We start from the raw sequence: 14,764 nt of genomic DNA, 5'->3' as shown, positions 1-14,764 counted from the left end.
ACTGGCTCAAAAAACTCGTGAAACTGCCTTTGTTAATACAACACAACTCTGCTTAAAAATAACACCCTAATATGTCCAGTAAATTAATGGTTTGAAAGCTTGAGGGAATAGAATATTGCCCTTTCTGAAGTTAGAGTACACTCTAAATTGATGCAGGCAAGATCACCTCAATGGAATTCATTAAGTGTAAACAGACTGGTATGACAGAGTACACCTATGAAAAAGACTGTGAATAGTAGCTTAAGAACTTCACTCAGTGCTCAAACGAAAGCTTTTCAGTCAAGTGCAATACATAAATATGAATCGCATAAAAAAAATTGGGTCCATGCTGTTGCCACTGTAAGTGTGGTCGGTGGACCAGCGGCATCAGCATTACCCAGGGGCTAGCTGGAAATGCAAAATTCTAAAATTTACTAAACCTGAAATCTACTAAACCAAAATGTGCATTTTAACAAGATTTTCAGGAGATTTTAAAATAGATCATTAAAGTTTAACAATATAATACAAAAAACTTTCCAGAGAACTTAAAAAAAAACAAACACAGGAACTCAATTAGGTTTTAATCCCACTCTGTGCTTTTATCTCTCAGTGCATTCAACCCACAAGAGTTAAGAATAGGTAAATCTGTAAGGCATTATTCTGTATTTATATACACATATAATTATTTATATATGTATAATTACTTTATGTAAAATAATGCTCTGGAGATTTATAATAACTCTTTGCAAACATGTATTATATATTGTAAGGGTTTAAAACTATCTGTTATATCATTATATAATGGCATCATCCAAACCAAATGAAAGGAGACAAGACCAACAAAATTCCTATCAGCCTGTACTATACATTCAACACCACTACCTACTCAAATTCCTCCCATTTAATCTTCTACTTCCCCAATCCAAAACAAAAAACAAACCAAAAACCCCACACACAAATATGAATTTATAGGGAGAGGTTCACTGAGAATTATCAGATTACAAAAGAATAATAATGTTCAAACAGGATCACAATTCCTTATATGCAATTCTAAAATTTAAAAAGCTCCAAAAGTTCAAAGATTTTCCTATAAGTTTGGTGTCAAAAGTCATTTGGCAGCAAAATCTGAAGTGATGTAAGACTATTAATAGTTTTTAGTTATCCCAATTGGTATGAATATTCATACGTTTTGCTGCAGAAATATCAGTGTGTTTGATAACAGAGTACTGTCTCAAAACCTGCTGAGGGTATCGGTAATAAACAGCATGTGCTTCATATTACCTTTCTAAAATCTGAAAACATTTGGAATATGAAACACTTCTAGTCTCAAGTGTTTCCTATAAGGGATTGTGAACCAGTAAAAGCATATCAGCTTTTCCATGAACTCTTTTTTTCATACCTCTGTTTATATGTGAGGGTGTCCCACGGTGTGTGGTTTATTATTAGGGCAGGTGCAGATCCCTCATGGTAATCAGAGAAGGTTATGACAATTGAATGTTCAGCAGTGTTTACATCCACCAAGATACCTCCATTCTATCAATGGGAAAAAAGTACATTTGGGAAATTGGTTTAACTTGCACTTAACATTTGGAATTTCAATCAGGTATGTAGATACAAAAAGTTTGTTTTCTTAAATTCTTACTGCAAAGCACACTGGCTCTGATCTCTTACAAATATATATATTTGGCATTATATAGTGATATAGTATATTCAAATAATTAGATTTTATGGTATACTTTAATAACACATTTTAAAGCGAATTTTAAAAATCAAAGACATTTTATTATAAAATATGAAAACGCACCAGATCTTCTAGGCTCAATAAAGTGCCATTATCTTGTCGATTATAAAAGAATGGTTTGGAGGATCCTTCGCAGCCCACCACTCTCACGCACAGTTTGCCTGACAAATTTTCAGGCCAAAATGGAAGGCACTAAAAATATAAAAGTTAATATCAGTCTTAAAACAATACTGTGGTATAAATAAGATGGTAGCTAATTAAGTTTTCAATTCTAAATCTGATCGCGATTCAATTACTACTTAGTTTTTCAAATATTCCCTGTACCTCTCATATTAAGATTACTGACAATATAATGACTATGAAATCAAAGACACTTCATCAGAAGAACGTAGACATATTAGTCTATATTTCCTACGGAATAATTACAATATGAGAAACTGAAGAGCTAATTGATTAAGAATGTCTCAAATATTTGATCCCTTTTGCTCTCATCTACCACCCACCTCCCACCTTGCCCTCTGATAACCACTAAATTATTGTCTGTGTCTATGAGTTTTTGTTTCTTCATTTGTTTGTCTTGTTCCTTTGTTCTTTTCAGTTTTATATACTACATTTCAGCATAACAATAAAAAAAATCTCAAATATCTTAAATATTTAAGAACTGTAATCTTAGTAACACTTGCTTTGTGCATATCCCACTTTAATCACTTAATGCACTATGAACTCTTTCAGAGACTCTTTTCCAAGATCAACCAGAAAATCATCTGAAGGCAGAGGAGAGAACACCATAGACATTGCTGGAAGTCCTGACACTATCTTCCTAGCTGTTTGATTATCTAAATCAGATCATATACCTCCTTGAGCCTCAGTTTTCTATAAAACTGAGATTTCAGTTCCTAATAGAACATGTCTCTCTGTTACAGAATACTGGGTAAATTCTATTTCTGAATAAAAATACTACTATTATCAAAACTACACCAAAGATAATAGTGTTTATTTACCAAATCTACGGAGATTATTCTAAGTGCCTTGGAAAGCCCATGCCTCTTAGAGCTCTAAATTTGTTTCTATTATAATTGGAATCCTTTCTCTTAAGCTTTTTGCTAAGTATGTTTAAAAATAACTTTAGAATCAATTTTTTTTTGAGATGTACAGAAGAATGGTTCTATTCTTATGGTCAGCTGGTTTGGTTCAAACCGCAGGCAAGTTCAAGCACTAATGCTTGCCTTTGACCTGTCCTCTCTCTCACTCTTTCCCTCATTCTCTTCACCTCCTCAAATCTTATTGAGCAAAATTTACTTCAAATCTCACCTCTTCTATGAAACGTTCCACTCTGATCTAGACCACAATGATTTCAACTTCCAATGATTTTACTAACCTTAGAAAAGTATCTATATCCTTCTCTGTCAAGTAAGGGAGTTGATTTTAAGTAATTTTTAAGGTGACTTTCAGCTCATCTATTCAGAAATTCTACAATCATCTGCAACTTAGCATATATTATCTTTTTCTCCATGTGTTAATTTGTAAGTGTCTTAAGCCCTCCAACAAGATTATATACTTCTTAAATATGAAGACTTTATCTTGACTATTGAAACAATAGATAGTACATTACTTATGTACTTTTCATAGGACATATCTTATCAACAATTTTCTTCTTTCTTTAACATATAATTACAGTGTGAAAAATACCTTTCAACGTTGGCTGTCATATTTTAACACAAATATGGTAGCAAAGTGAGTATGACAAGGAGGTATATACAATTCTTATTGATATGTCTATATTTATTTTAGGATCCAGTTATATTAAAGAAAAATTTTACCTCTGAAGAAGCAATATAGTTCCACTTATTAGTTGGCATTGAGCCATCAGATGCAATTTCACCAACTTCTAGTTCGAATGATGACTTGTTTGCAATGGTACAAAAGGGAGTCAGAGTAACTATTCGTGTAAGATTAAAACTGCTCATTTTGATGCTAACACCAACCTGTGGGAAGGAAAGTTTATCATTTCCCAATACTTTATACAGCTTCTTGGAAACACACACACACACACACATTCACACAGTGACCTCTTAAAATATTTTAAAGTAAGACTTCCTAAATAAAGTGACTCCTATTAAGCATACTCAACTAATGATTATCTTCTCACTAAGAAGAAAAACTTTGGTTTCTGAGTTTGGCTCCATCGAAAATCAATTCAAGAAATATCCATTGGTAATTTAACTAATGATGACTTGTAATAACAGTTTTATATTCTTTACTTTTTAACATTCCAAATATGAGTTCTTTTATAATTAGTGTCATGGCTCAGGTTTTGCTGCTTTTTTATCTCTACTGTGAATAAAACTAGATAAAAATTTCAAAGTGGTATTAAAACAGGTAAACTGGCATCAGAATGTTCAAATTTTCAGTCAAATTTAAGATTTAAGAAATGTTTAGCAGGGGTTGCTATAAAACGAGAATTCCAGCATATGTTGAATATTTACCAAGTTGCTTACTTGGATGAATTCAACTCACGGTCTTGAACTTTGACAAATTCTGGTTTTGCTTTGATACTAGTGGCCATAGAAATTTGTAAAGAAAACAGTTTTTCACATAATACTTTGAATTCAAATTTCTGTACACCTTAATCCAGCTGGTTTACTAAAGAAAATGTGAATAAAGTCAAAGGTAAATAAGCAAGCAGAATCTTACCAGGTATTCCATATTGTTGGCAGGGCACTTCACACACCCATAACTTCCCACTGTATCCAATGAAAAACTACTGGACCAGGCACTAGTTGAAATTTTTAATTGTACCTACACCAGAGAACACATATTATCATATAATAAACCTAAAAGACTATTTTAATTTTATTTGATGGAAAGTTGCTAGACCACTAGAAATTTATTTACCATCATGGGACACAGAAAAATTTAATCAGAGCCATATTGAAAATGGTAACAGAACCACAAAAACTCTATGGGCCAATACAATAAAAGCACACTTCTAACTTTCTTATTCACCTATGCAATGAGTATAGTGAATTTAAAGATTTATACCAATGAGACACTCTCTTGCTTTAAAAAGAATTATAATGTAAAATGATATTTTCCAGTATCAGTCGTACGATATAGAGCTAAGAAATTAAGTTTTAGCACACAGAGAATTTATGCCTCTAACATTATTCAGCAAACACTACATGAAAGGCACTGTGATAGGCACAATGGAAGACACCAGAATACAGTTCATATATTCAATAAGCTGCCAACCAAACCGGGAGATGGGAAATACATAACAATTATGATGCAAGACTCCATGTGTTAAGAGCCATACAAAAGGCACAAAATGCTATCAAAGTGAGAGCGTAAAAAGTTTCCTTCTGGCTATGGGATTTAGATAGTTTTATAGCAGAGACCTAACTGTGCTCCTGTATTAAACTCTATCCACCCAACTAAATTATAGAAAAACCTGATGACAACCGGATGTCAGATACATAAACAGGTAACTACAATAACATAGTGTATTAATCAACACTCTAAGACAGTGGTTTTCAAAGTGTGGTCCCTGAACCAGCAACATCAGCATCACTTGGGAATCTATCAGAAACGCAATTATTAGACCCTACTCAGATCTATTGAATCAAACTATGGGGGCACGACTCAGTAATCTGTTTTAAAAGCCTTCTAGGTGATTCTAATGCACACTAAAATCTGACCACCACTGCTTTAAGAGAAAATGGATGGGAAACCAAGCTACACTTTAGAAGGTCAGAAAATCCTTCACACACGTCAGACCTGAGCAGAATGCAAAGGATGAAGAGCAGATAACTAGAAAAGATCAGGCAGACAGGGAAAGCATAAAAGAGGCATTCTAAGCAGAGGGGACATCTACAAAGGCCTAGAGGTAAGCATTTGGGAAGTGTGTAATAAGCAAAACCAAGATATGAGTCTGAAAAGGAAAAAAGGGACCAGTGCATAATGGACCAGGCTTAGGCATTAGGTTTCTCTCTCAAAGGCCTGGCTTAGTGCTTCATGCACAGAAGGGCTCAGTTAAAATACACCAAATTCAACTGTTCTGTCATTTCAAATGCCATTTCATCACTGGAGAACTACCTAAAATCAAGCTTTCTACCCAATACTACTTCAAGAACAGAAGTAATTCTAGGGGCACTAGAGAACAGGGTAACTAACTCAGCCTTAGGAGACTATTGTTGTTAGTTCCTAACATCTCACTAGATTATATATTCCTTAAAAGTCTCCTTGAACCTAATTCATATCAATGGCACCTAGCAAATGGGTAAGCACAGTTCTAGGGAAGGCTAATGACTCTCTAGTTTCTGAATTAGGAATTTATCTATTTTAACTTGTTGTATCAACAAAAACACACCTTATTTTTACTAAAAATGTTCTTCTTCTTGAAAGAGAATAAAATAATATCCCTGAAATCAGCTGGATGTTTCACATGAATATCTTCTGAACGGTACTGGAGAACCCGAGAAGTCTTGTTGATTAGCCAGTAGGGACTAAAGATAGATAGCACCATCCGACTGCCAATTCGTCTGACATGTATTGACAGGTCGACCGTCATCACTTCCGTGGAGTCAGAAGAAAAACACACAAGAAAGAATTCGGGAAGGGTATTACATATACGGAAATGTCCACTCCAGTTTTTGCCCTGATATTTCACCAGAACTAATTCTATTATTTCTCCACTGATTCTCGAATGTAGGACATCGGCAGCACTGCCTTCTGCTAGCTCGTGTGTTTCTGCTGTTCCCTAAAAACAAACAAACAAAAATTAAATTTGCTTAACAATTTATTAAAAACCTTTGCAATTGCAACATCGTATTTTATACATATATTAAATAACCTACCAGATTCAGATTAACCGATAAGTCTTCAATAAAGTACCATGTTTACATAGTATGAGTATCTAATAATCACTAAGGACTAAAAAGAAAACACTACATCATAGCCAAAAGCGGAAATTGTCTCTTGGCCATTCATAGGCCAATGGCTCTAAGTAGGCGAATAACCATACGTTTTGAGAAAAAATCAGATCTGTGCCAAGCATCAAAAGCTAGACTTAGGAACCCTGGCTATTTGTCCATTAAAAGCTATGCCATTAAATGGCCATTTACCTGCCTGGGCTTCAGCTTCCTCCTCTATTCACACACTAAGCCTAATGGTTCCCATATAAATAGAATAAGGAAAGTGATATCAAACTATTCTGACAAGCTATCTAGGTAAGGTGGGACTATTTTTAAAATGAATAATAACATAATAAATTAGGCTTTTACTGAAATCCTCTCTTATATCAATACTACTTAGTTCATTTAATTAATTTTAGTCTCCAAAAATCAGGTTTGGCTCATTCCCTATTATTTCTTAAACTGGACAGTAATTATTTTAAAGTTAAAGAGAAATTTGGAACAAATAATCATAAATATAACTTTAAAATTAACTTTAGAATAAGTTAAGATGAAACTTTTCTCACTGGCTTTTTTATGTCCTTTAGCTAATGGAATTTTACTTAATTATTGTCAATAATATTGTAATAACTCTGTATGGTGTCAGATGGGCACTAGATTTATTGGGGTGATTAATTTGTAAGCTATGTAAATGTCTAATCACTATGTTGTACACCTAAAATAATTTGTATGTCAACTGTAATTTAGAAATAAAAAAATATTCAAAATAAAATGAAGAGATTATTATGGTTCTCAATTCATAGCAGATACAGAAGAGTTGGGTGGTAGAGAACAAGGAACCAAACTGCCTCTGTTCAAATTCCAGCTATACAACTTATTAGCTGTGGGATCTTGGGCCTGTCACTTATCCCCTCTGTGACTCAGTTGCCTCTCTATAAAATGGGTCTAATAATAGTACCTATTTCAGTAGGTATTATAAGGATTAAATGTGTTAATGCATGTACAGCACATAGTATAATGGCTAGCAAATAACAGATGTTATACCAGTGTTTGCTGTTATGAACACTATTAAAGCATCACAAGTACGCCACATAAAACACTGACTTCAACTACCATTAAAAAACTAGAATTCACACCTTGCAATAATAACAATCAAACAACATGCAAGAGACATACCTCAAGTAAATATCTTAGGGAATATGGGAGAAGATTCCGCAAAGTGAGGGTAGGATAAAGATGAATAATGTAAGCGGGATCCCAGTCTTCCCCATGTGTACATATGTAGCTTAATTCATCAGGCAGAGCAACTGTATTGACTAAGAGAGGTAAGAAGTTGACTTCTACTGATGGACACTGCAGCATGCATCTAACTTCCCTGCTCCTGTGAAGTTCTTCCTTCCAGGAAATGTAAGTGGTGGATTCTTTGTACTGGTTCTCCAAGATACCAGCTGGCTGAATAAACAATTGACATCTACAAAAAAAGAAAACAAAGTGGGGAAAATAGTTTTTATTGAGAACTTAAGAAAAAAAATCTCATTAAATCTTCTTGATAACTCTATAAGTAAGTACTATTATCCTTATTTTTACAGATGAGAAAACCAGGGCTAAGAAAGGTTAAAAAAACTTGTGAAAAGTTACAATGCTACCAGATGGAGGAACTTTCTGGGAGAAAAAAAACAACAAAAAACATCCTGTAAATAATGACAACTTAAAAAAAAAAGTCATTTCAAATACAAAGACAATCTTAATAAAAATAAAACATCAAATATACAAATTTTCATCTAGTAAATTCAATGATAATATAAATAAATTTCTCTATAACTACATACATATCTTAAAGCTGGGTTTTATAGGTATTTAGATAATAAAAATATGAGGTTGTCTTCTGGAATATAAATCCTCAAGTCATAGAATTAAAAATATATATTATGAATCTTTTAAAGTTTAATATATTCAAGGAAATATCTACCTATATGAATCTAAAGGAACATGGAACTCCTCTTCAGGTCTTGCTACTCCAATGCGCTCCAATAGCTTAACATTCTTAACAGATTTGTAGACGATGAATGCAATAGAGAAATGGTTCTTAATCTGTTGGACAAAAAGATATACACCGTTTAAAAAGATGTAGAAGTTCAAAAGAAAAATGTGAGCTGCACAAAATTACTTTTAGATATAAAAAGTTTCAGTCCCAATATTGGAAGACATTTTTATTGGTAACTGAAAATTTTTAGGACATTTAAGTGCTATATATATGAAACTTGATAATTAAGTGGAAGTTGAAAATTATGAGGATATTCATATACTCTGTCTGCATATGTATTCCATGCTGATGTGTGTTGTTAGTATATAATGTTATCTTTCAAATAACATGCATTAATTGTTAAGGATCTCAGCCATAATATTTTCTCCACTACAAACTTTTCTCAAAGCACTATGTGACTACACAGAAGAGAATAGCAAAGGAAATATGAGAAAATTAGTACAACTCTCTTGACTACAGTGTGATATAAGCTGGAGCTAATAGCAAACTGAGAGTTAACAAAGGCCAAAATTTGAAATCCTTTCATTTTTATCTGATGTTATAGATAGGAAGAAATTTCTTTTGCTGACCATACACTGAAACCTGTAATAATGCACAGTAAAGGGGAAATGGATGAAGCCTTAAAGGTCGAGAAGAAAATATATAGAATAACATGTCAAATTATTTTCAGGGGAGATCATTCCAATATTCCTTCACGCGTACTTCAAAAATTCAATCCTAACTGATATACAAAGAGAATGGAATGTTATCCTAATTGACAACCAAAAGATATAATATTGCTCACTTTTGAATGTTTAAAGGAACACGCAATAAGTTTCATTAATTTTAAACCCAGGAGGTAAGAAAAATTGGCTTTAAAATTAACAAGATTGTGTTATCAGACATTTAAAATAAAGAATATTATAAAAGCAAGTTGGATAGGAAATAGCAGCCAGCTCAATTTCTGAATATCAGTATTGACCTAATGCAGTTTTACTATATTCCTATATTCAGCTCAATAATTTAATATTTCTCATTATATTTAAAGAGACACAATTCACTTTAACACATTACCTGAAGGGGAGAGCGAAGGGTGATTACTTTATTCCCTTCAGCTGCATCAATCTGTACCAAGACTGAGTCAGAATGGCTGGCATTGGGATTCCGTACATTATACAATTGCCGACCAGGTCTAGCAATAGGGATTTTTGCCACTTCTGTATATCCATGAGGTACTAAGAGCACAAGTGAGAAGCATGCCAAATATTAATTTCACTATATTTCTGTAAGACAGAATAATCATCAGCACCTCAAAATACTGACAAGAGTATTCTCTCTCATGCCCAAAAATGACTATACAATATGCTTGTCCAAGACACAGGAACTAAAAAAGGAAGGAGTTATAAATATTTTGGACCCAAAACAATATTTCTTGGGGTTCAGAATGTATTAAAAAAACTAACAAAATCCAACATGTTCCTTATCCCTTCAACTATATAGGAACAATGTCGCCTTTACTTTGTAACATGGTAATTACTGTCAATATTTTAGGACATCTGAATATAGTCATTTTCTCTCCTCATTGAACTCCCATCCTTTTTGAAGTATATCACATACTATACTGTTTAAAATCATAGAAACAATCTAGTTTTCTAAGGTAATTCTTACGTTAATCAAGTTTAATTTTCTCAAGTTTAGAGGAAGAAAAGAGTTTATCAACTATTTGTTTCAACCCTTTAGTAATGGTGTCTCCCAAGGTTTCTGCAGCAAAATATTTTTTTTTCACATTTTGTCAAAAATAAGCCCACACCAACAATTGCAAAGATGCCTTTAAAATAAAATAAATACAGCATACCAAAGGTCAGAGTGAAGAAGGAGCTTTCTTGACGGCTCAATATAGATAGTTTCCCTTGACATGAACGTTCCATTCTGGCATATTCCAATTCCAAATTCTGAGCAGCATCAACATCATAAATATCACTTTTCTCAGCAGAGCCCATTACTCTGAGATTTTGATTGGGCTGTACCTTAATGGGAACACCTAGAGCATTTTTTACTGTAAAAGGAGCCTTGTCTTTTAAAGAGTAGTCAAAAGTAGATGCAGTGCCCTCTGAAAAACCCTGAAAAGGAACACAACATCACAATTAAATTTTTGCAAAATGCAAACTAAAAAAAAAATTAAACCGATGACACATTTCTTAGAAACTAAGTTTGATTAAAAACAAAAATAACCCATACGTTTCAATTTAAAAACCCTTTTGAAATATTCCAAAGAAGGACCAAACATACTTTTGCTAAATTGTTGAAAACATTAAGACAAGTTTTGGATATTGTTATATTCATTGTATCTCCTGAAGAAATATGAACTGCTGTTTGTGGCTCAGGGAGAAAAATAAAATCATCTCCTGGTATCAAACTTTTATCGTGGACTGGATTCTTCTTTACCTATGAGGATAAGTAACATAAATTTAAGTTATTAGCCAATTATTAATAAAATCAAAATATTCTCAATAAAGTCTCCTAAACTGGTAACTTTATATTAAGGCTCCCCAAGTCTCATTTTCAAAAATATTCAGTGCTTCACTTTGATTTAGCGTAGCTCAGCATTCTTTCTTTCAGTGTGTAGTCAGTGTATAGAGAAATGTTTAGAAATGTGCCATGAAAGCGCTCAAAGTCAGCTACAATATTTGTCTCTTGGGCATTCCCCAGAGCAAGTCCAGTGTCATCTGACTAAGTGGTAATTATGCATTGATGAGCAATCTAAGATGACCCTGAAGATTAAACTGGTCCTTACTTGAGTTTAATATCTGAAATCCCTTCTACTTTTGACCAGTAATACCTATAAATATGATAAGCTTTCAACCAGCCATCATATTCTATCATAGTTTTCTATTCTGATAGCATTTCAAAAGCCTTGTAAAACATTCTTTGTTACCCTGCCTATGCCAGAGAGATGTAGGTCAGATATATTACTTCTACTTTACTGAAAGAAAATTGGGACATGGGTTAAGTGACTTCTCGTCTTTAAAATAAGAAATCTGTTGAGTCCATTTCAGTGCCTCACACTTCAGTCAGTCTGCCCGAGAGAGGTGTGCTGTGATAATTTAAGGATATATAACTCATGTTCCTGTTAATCTAGAAAAATATACTTGGATATCTAGGACTCTGAAGTGTTCTCAAGAAGTACCATAAAGAGATAACACAAAAGAATCAATAAACTAAAATATCAGTTCTTAAATTTTTTAGTCTCAGTATCACTGAGGATCCCAAAGAGCTTCATTTTATGTAGATCATATCTATCAATATGTACTCTACTAGAAACTAAAACATATCACTTCCCAGCCTTTTGCCTAAGATCAAGTATAGAAATTAAAACTGAGAAAATTTTAAATATTCATTTAAAAATAACAATTACAGTTAACAGATATTTTTAATGAAAAATAACTATTAAAAATATATAGTAAGAAGAGGGGCATTTACAAATCTCTTTAGTGCCCGCCTCAAGAGAAGACAGGTGGATTCTCATTTCTGCTTCTGCTTTCATGCTGTTGCATATAACGTAGTCTTTAGCAAATTCCATTGCATTCTCGCTTATGAGAGAATGACAATGGTATGTAATGTCTGAGTATGACTGTGAAAAGAGTTTTGACCCCACAGGCCCCCTATGAAGGCATCAAGGAACCTAGACCACATCTTGAGAAAAACTTCACCAAAAAATATAAAGAAATGTGCATGGTGTCATTCTACACAAAGATATTTTATGGTTTCCTTACATCAAGCCTTAAATTCCATTGTCTCTTCCCCTCCACTCTTTCAATCAGTGGCTCCCAAACAGCATGGACCTCATTGTAGTAGTGAACCTGGAGAGGCACAGAATTATAATAAGAAAGTCTTTCAACTTTAATTAGATATTTGTACAATCAGTAAGAAAAAGTATTAAGTAACTAATGTTATATGTAATAGCCATTTTAACAACATACCTAAAGATATAAAGAATATAAAGAGGATGCATCTTCCTTTACTCTAAGTTATTGCCATATCAAATTATTTACCAAAAGAATCTTTAAAAAATAATGACCAAATAAATAACACTACACATCAACAAACTAAATGTTAGAATCTATTTACATATAAACTTGCCGTGGTCACGCATAAACAGAAAAAAGCTCACATCTTAGCTCTGCAACTGTATTTTTAAAAAGTTGATTCTGAATGTACTAAATGATGCGTCATACCTCTAGTGTCATGTCAGCAGCAGCAGCCATTAAGGAAGTCCAATTTTTAATAGTTCCTGAAAACTTTGACTCTGCCAACAATAAAGGTACAGTTTGATGCCCAAGTCCACATTCTAAGGTAACTTGAACTGACTCTACAATAACAGTACAATTTTCTTCTATCAATGGATGTTCAATGTCTTTGAAATTTTCTGTTATTTCTGTTGCCATGTCAACACCAAGAAACCAAGAGTTGTAATCACTAATAGATTTGACACCCCAAAGATTTTTCATTTCCTTAGATGTATCTTTAGATTCATCTTCTTTTGTTTTTGGAGACATAGCAGCCATGATTGTCATCACAGTATTAAGAATTATGGGTGAAATCTTTAAAAAAAAAAAGAAGCAGAAAAATTTTTAGAATGAACTCTTTCCCAAATGAAAAGAATTAATACATAACACAAAAGTTTAAAAGTAACTATTAAAATTTTAAATATATTAAATTCTTAACTAAGGAAAATGAAAGAACCCACAAAATCATATGTGTCAAGTCAACAATCATTTCTGCTCAAATTACTCTGGACTTAAGTATGTAATATTATATGTCAATTGTTGAAACCTCCAGTTACACTTATCAATTCAGAGTAAAATTATTTCATGTGACCAGAAAAATGTAGAAGTGTAACTGAAGTTTTCATTTTTCAACCAGCTGCATTAACTAAACCAAAATGTGTGATCCTCGTCAAGATGTACGCACATAGTTTTCATTTGTCTTACTGAAACAGGAAGCCCGAGAATCACTATGGATCCCGTTACACTTACTCCAAAATATGCAAATTCTACCTCTTATTATCTTCAGAGTATCTCTGCTCACCTGTTCATTCCTAACACTGTGCCTTCGTTCTACACTGACAATGTTTTCTATATACAGTCAGCACCCTCTCAGCCCACTCTCCCCACATTTCCACCAACACGAATTTTCTGAAACTCAAATATGGGCATGTTGTTCCTATGCTTAAAATCTTCAACAACATCCTGTAACTTGCAGGATAAAATGCAAACTCTTTTTAGCTTAGGATACAAAGCTCTTTATGACCTGATGTCTAATCAATTAAGTAGCCAGGATTTACCTAAGTTTGAGCAATTCTGGCTTAAATAAGTAGATTCTTTTATTGTTCATTCTCACAACTTTTACATGTTTAATATGCTAAAAAGATAATATTATATCATGAAAAGGAGTGTCTAGTATGCACTGTTTTCCAAACTTACCTGTCAACTGAATTCTTTTTTTGCCTTGTCTTATGAATGTCCCCTATAATCAGGGCTCTCAATCCTACAGCTCCACCACACCATTCTCTCTAGCCACATGGGCACCCCTCTAAGTCCCTAAAGGGTTTTTATACCTCTGCCTTTGTGCATATTGTTGGTTCTACCTGGATAATCCCTCTCCTCCCTCTCCATCTAACCTCCCTCAGATTTTCAAAACTCAGATCAAGTAGCCCCACTCCAGACAGCTTTCCCTGATGTCCTGTCTGGGTTAGAGCCCTTGCCTAAGCTCCCAACAGCACCTTGTGCTGCCTCTAGCACTGAAAGCTGGGGTCACTGATTTATTTATTTCTCTCTCATCATTAAGTTTTTTGAAGGCAGGGACCCTGCATCCCCAATGCCTTGTATAGGACACTTTTCATCCATAGTAAGAGCTCAAAAAATGTTAAATAAATAAATTGATATATAAAGAAATGGAAAGACAATCCCCCAGCATCTTATCCTAGTGTCTTAGACAAAGTACATGCAATTTCAAGGAGTTTTCCCCTCACTTACTACTTTAAGTCTTTAAAAAGGTAAATCTATTAACAAAATACAATGTAAACTATCAAGAATTTTAAAATATTAA

The 14,764-nt window shown here is 33.5% G+C and overlaps 1 protein-coding gene across 1 annotated transcript in view; it reads right to left on the bottom strand.

Moving 5' to 3' along the window:
• VPS13C (vacuolar protein sorting 13 homolog C) overlaps nucleotides 1-14,764 on the bottom strand; it is a 168,383-nt gene that overhangs the window by 40,339 nt on the left and 113,280 nt on the right. Inside the window, exons 53-64 of the mRNA XM_074327646.1 lie at nucleotides 12,892-13,257; nucleotides 12,430-12,516; nucleotides 10,946-11,101; nucleotides 10,512-10,776; nucleotides 9,731-9,891; nucleotides 8,603-8,724; nucleotides 7,810-8,104; nucleotides 6,090-6,479; nucleotides 4,415-4,519; nucleotides 3,541-3,705; nucleotides 1,784-1,912; nucleotides 1,379-1,512 (exon numbers count right to left, since the gene is read on the bottom strand). Coding sequence (XP_074183747.1) covers nucleotides 1,379-1,512; nucleotides 1,784-1,912; nucleotides 3,541-3,705; nucleotides 4,415-4,519; nucleotides 6,090-6,479; nucleotides 7,810-8,104; nucleotides 8,603-8,724; nucleotides 9,731-9,891; nucleotides 10,512-10,776; nucleotides 10,946-11,101; nucleotides 12,430-12,516; nucleotides 12,892-13,257 — 2,375 coding nt within the window. The remainder of the gene's footprint in view (nucleotides 1-1,378; nucleotides 1,513-1,783; nucleotides 1,913-3,540; nucleotides 3,706-4,414; nucleotides 4,520-6,089; nucleotides 6,480-7,809; nucleotides 8,105-8,602; nucleotides 8,725-9,730; nucleotides 9,892-10,511; nucleotides 10,777-10,945; nucleotides 11,102-12,429; nucleotides 12,517-12,891; nucleotides 13,258-14,764) is intronic.

This window comes from Rhinolophus sinicus, linkage group LG03 (genome assembly GCF_036562045.2).
Source record: "Rhinolophus sinicus isolate RSC01 linkage group LG03, ASM3656204v1, whole genome shotgun sequence".
Lineage (NCBI taxonomy): Eukaryota > Metazoa > Chordata > Mammalia > Chiroptera > Rhinolophidae > Rhinolophus > Rhinolophus sinicus.
The sequence above is the reverse complement of the archived record's forward strand: the minus strand, read 5'-3'. Positions and strand labels throughout refer to the sequence as shown.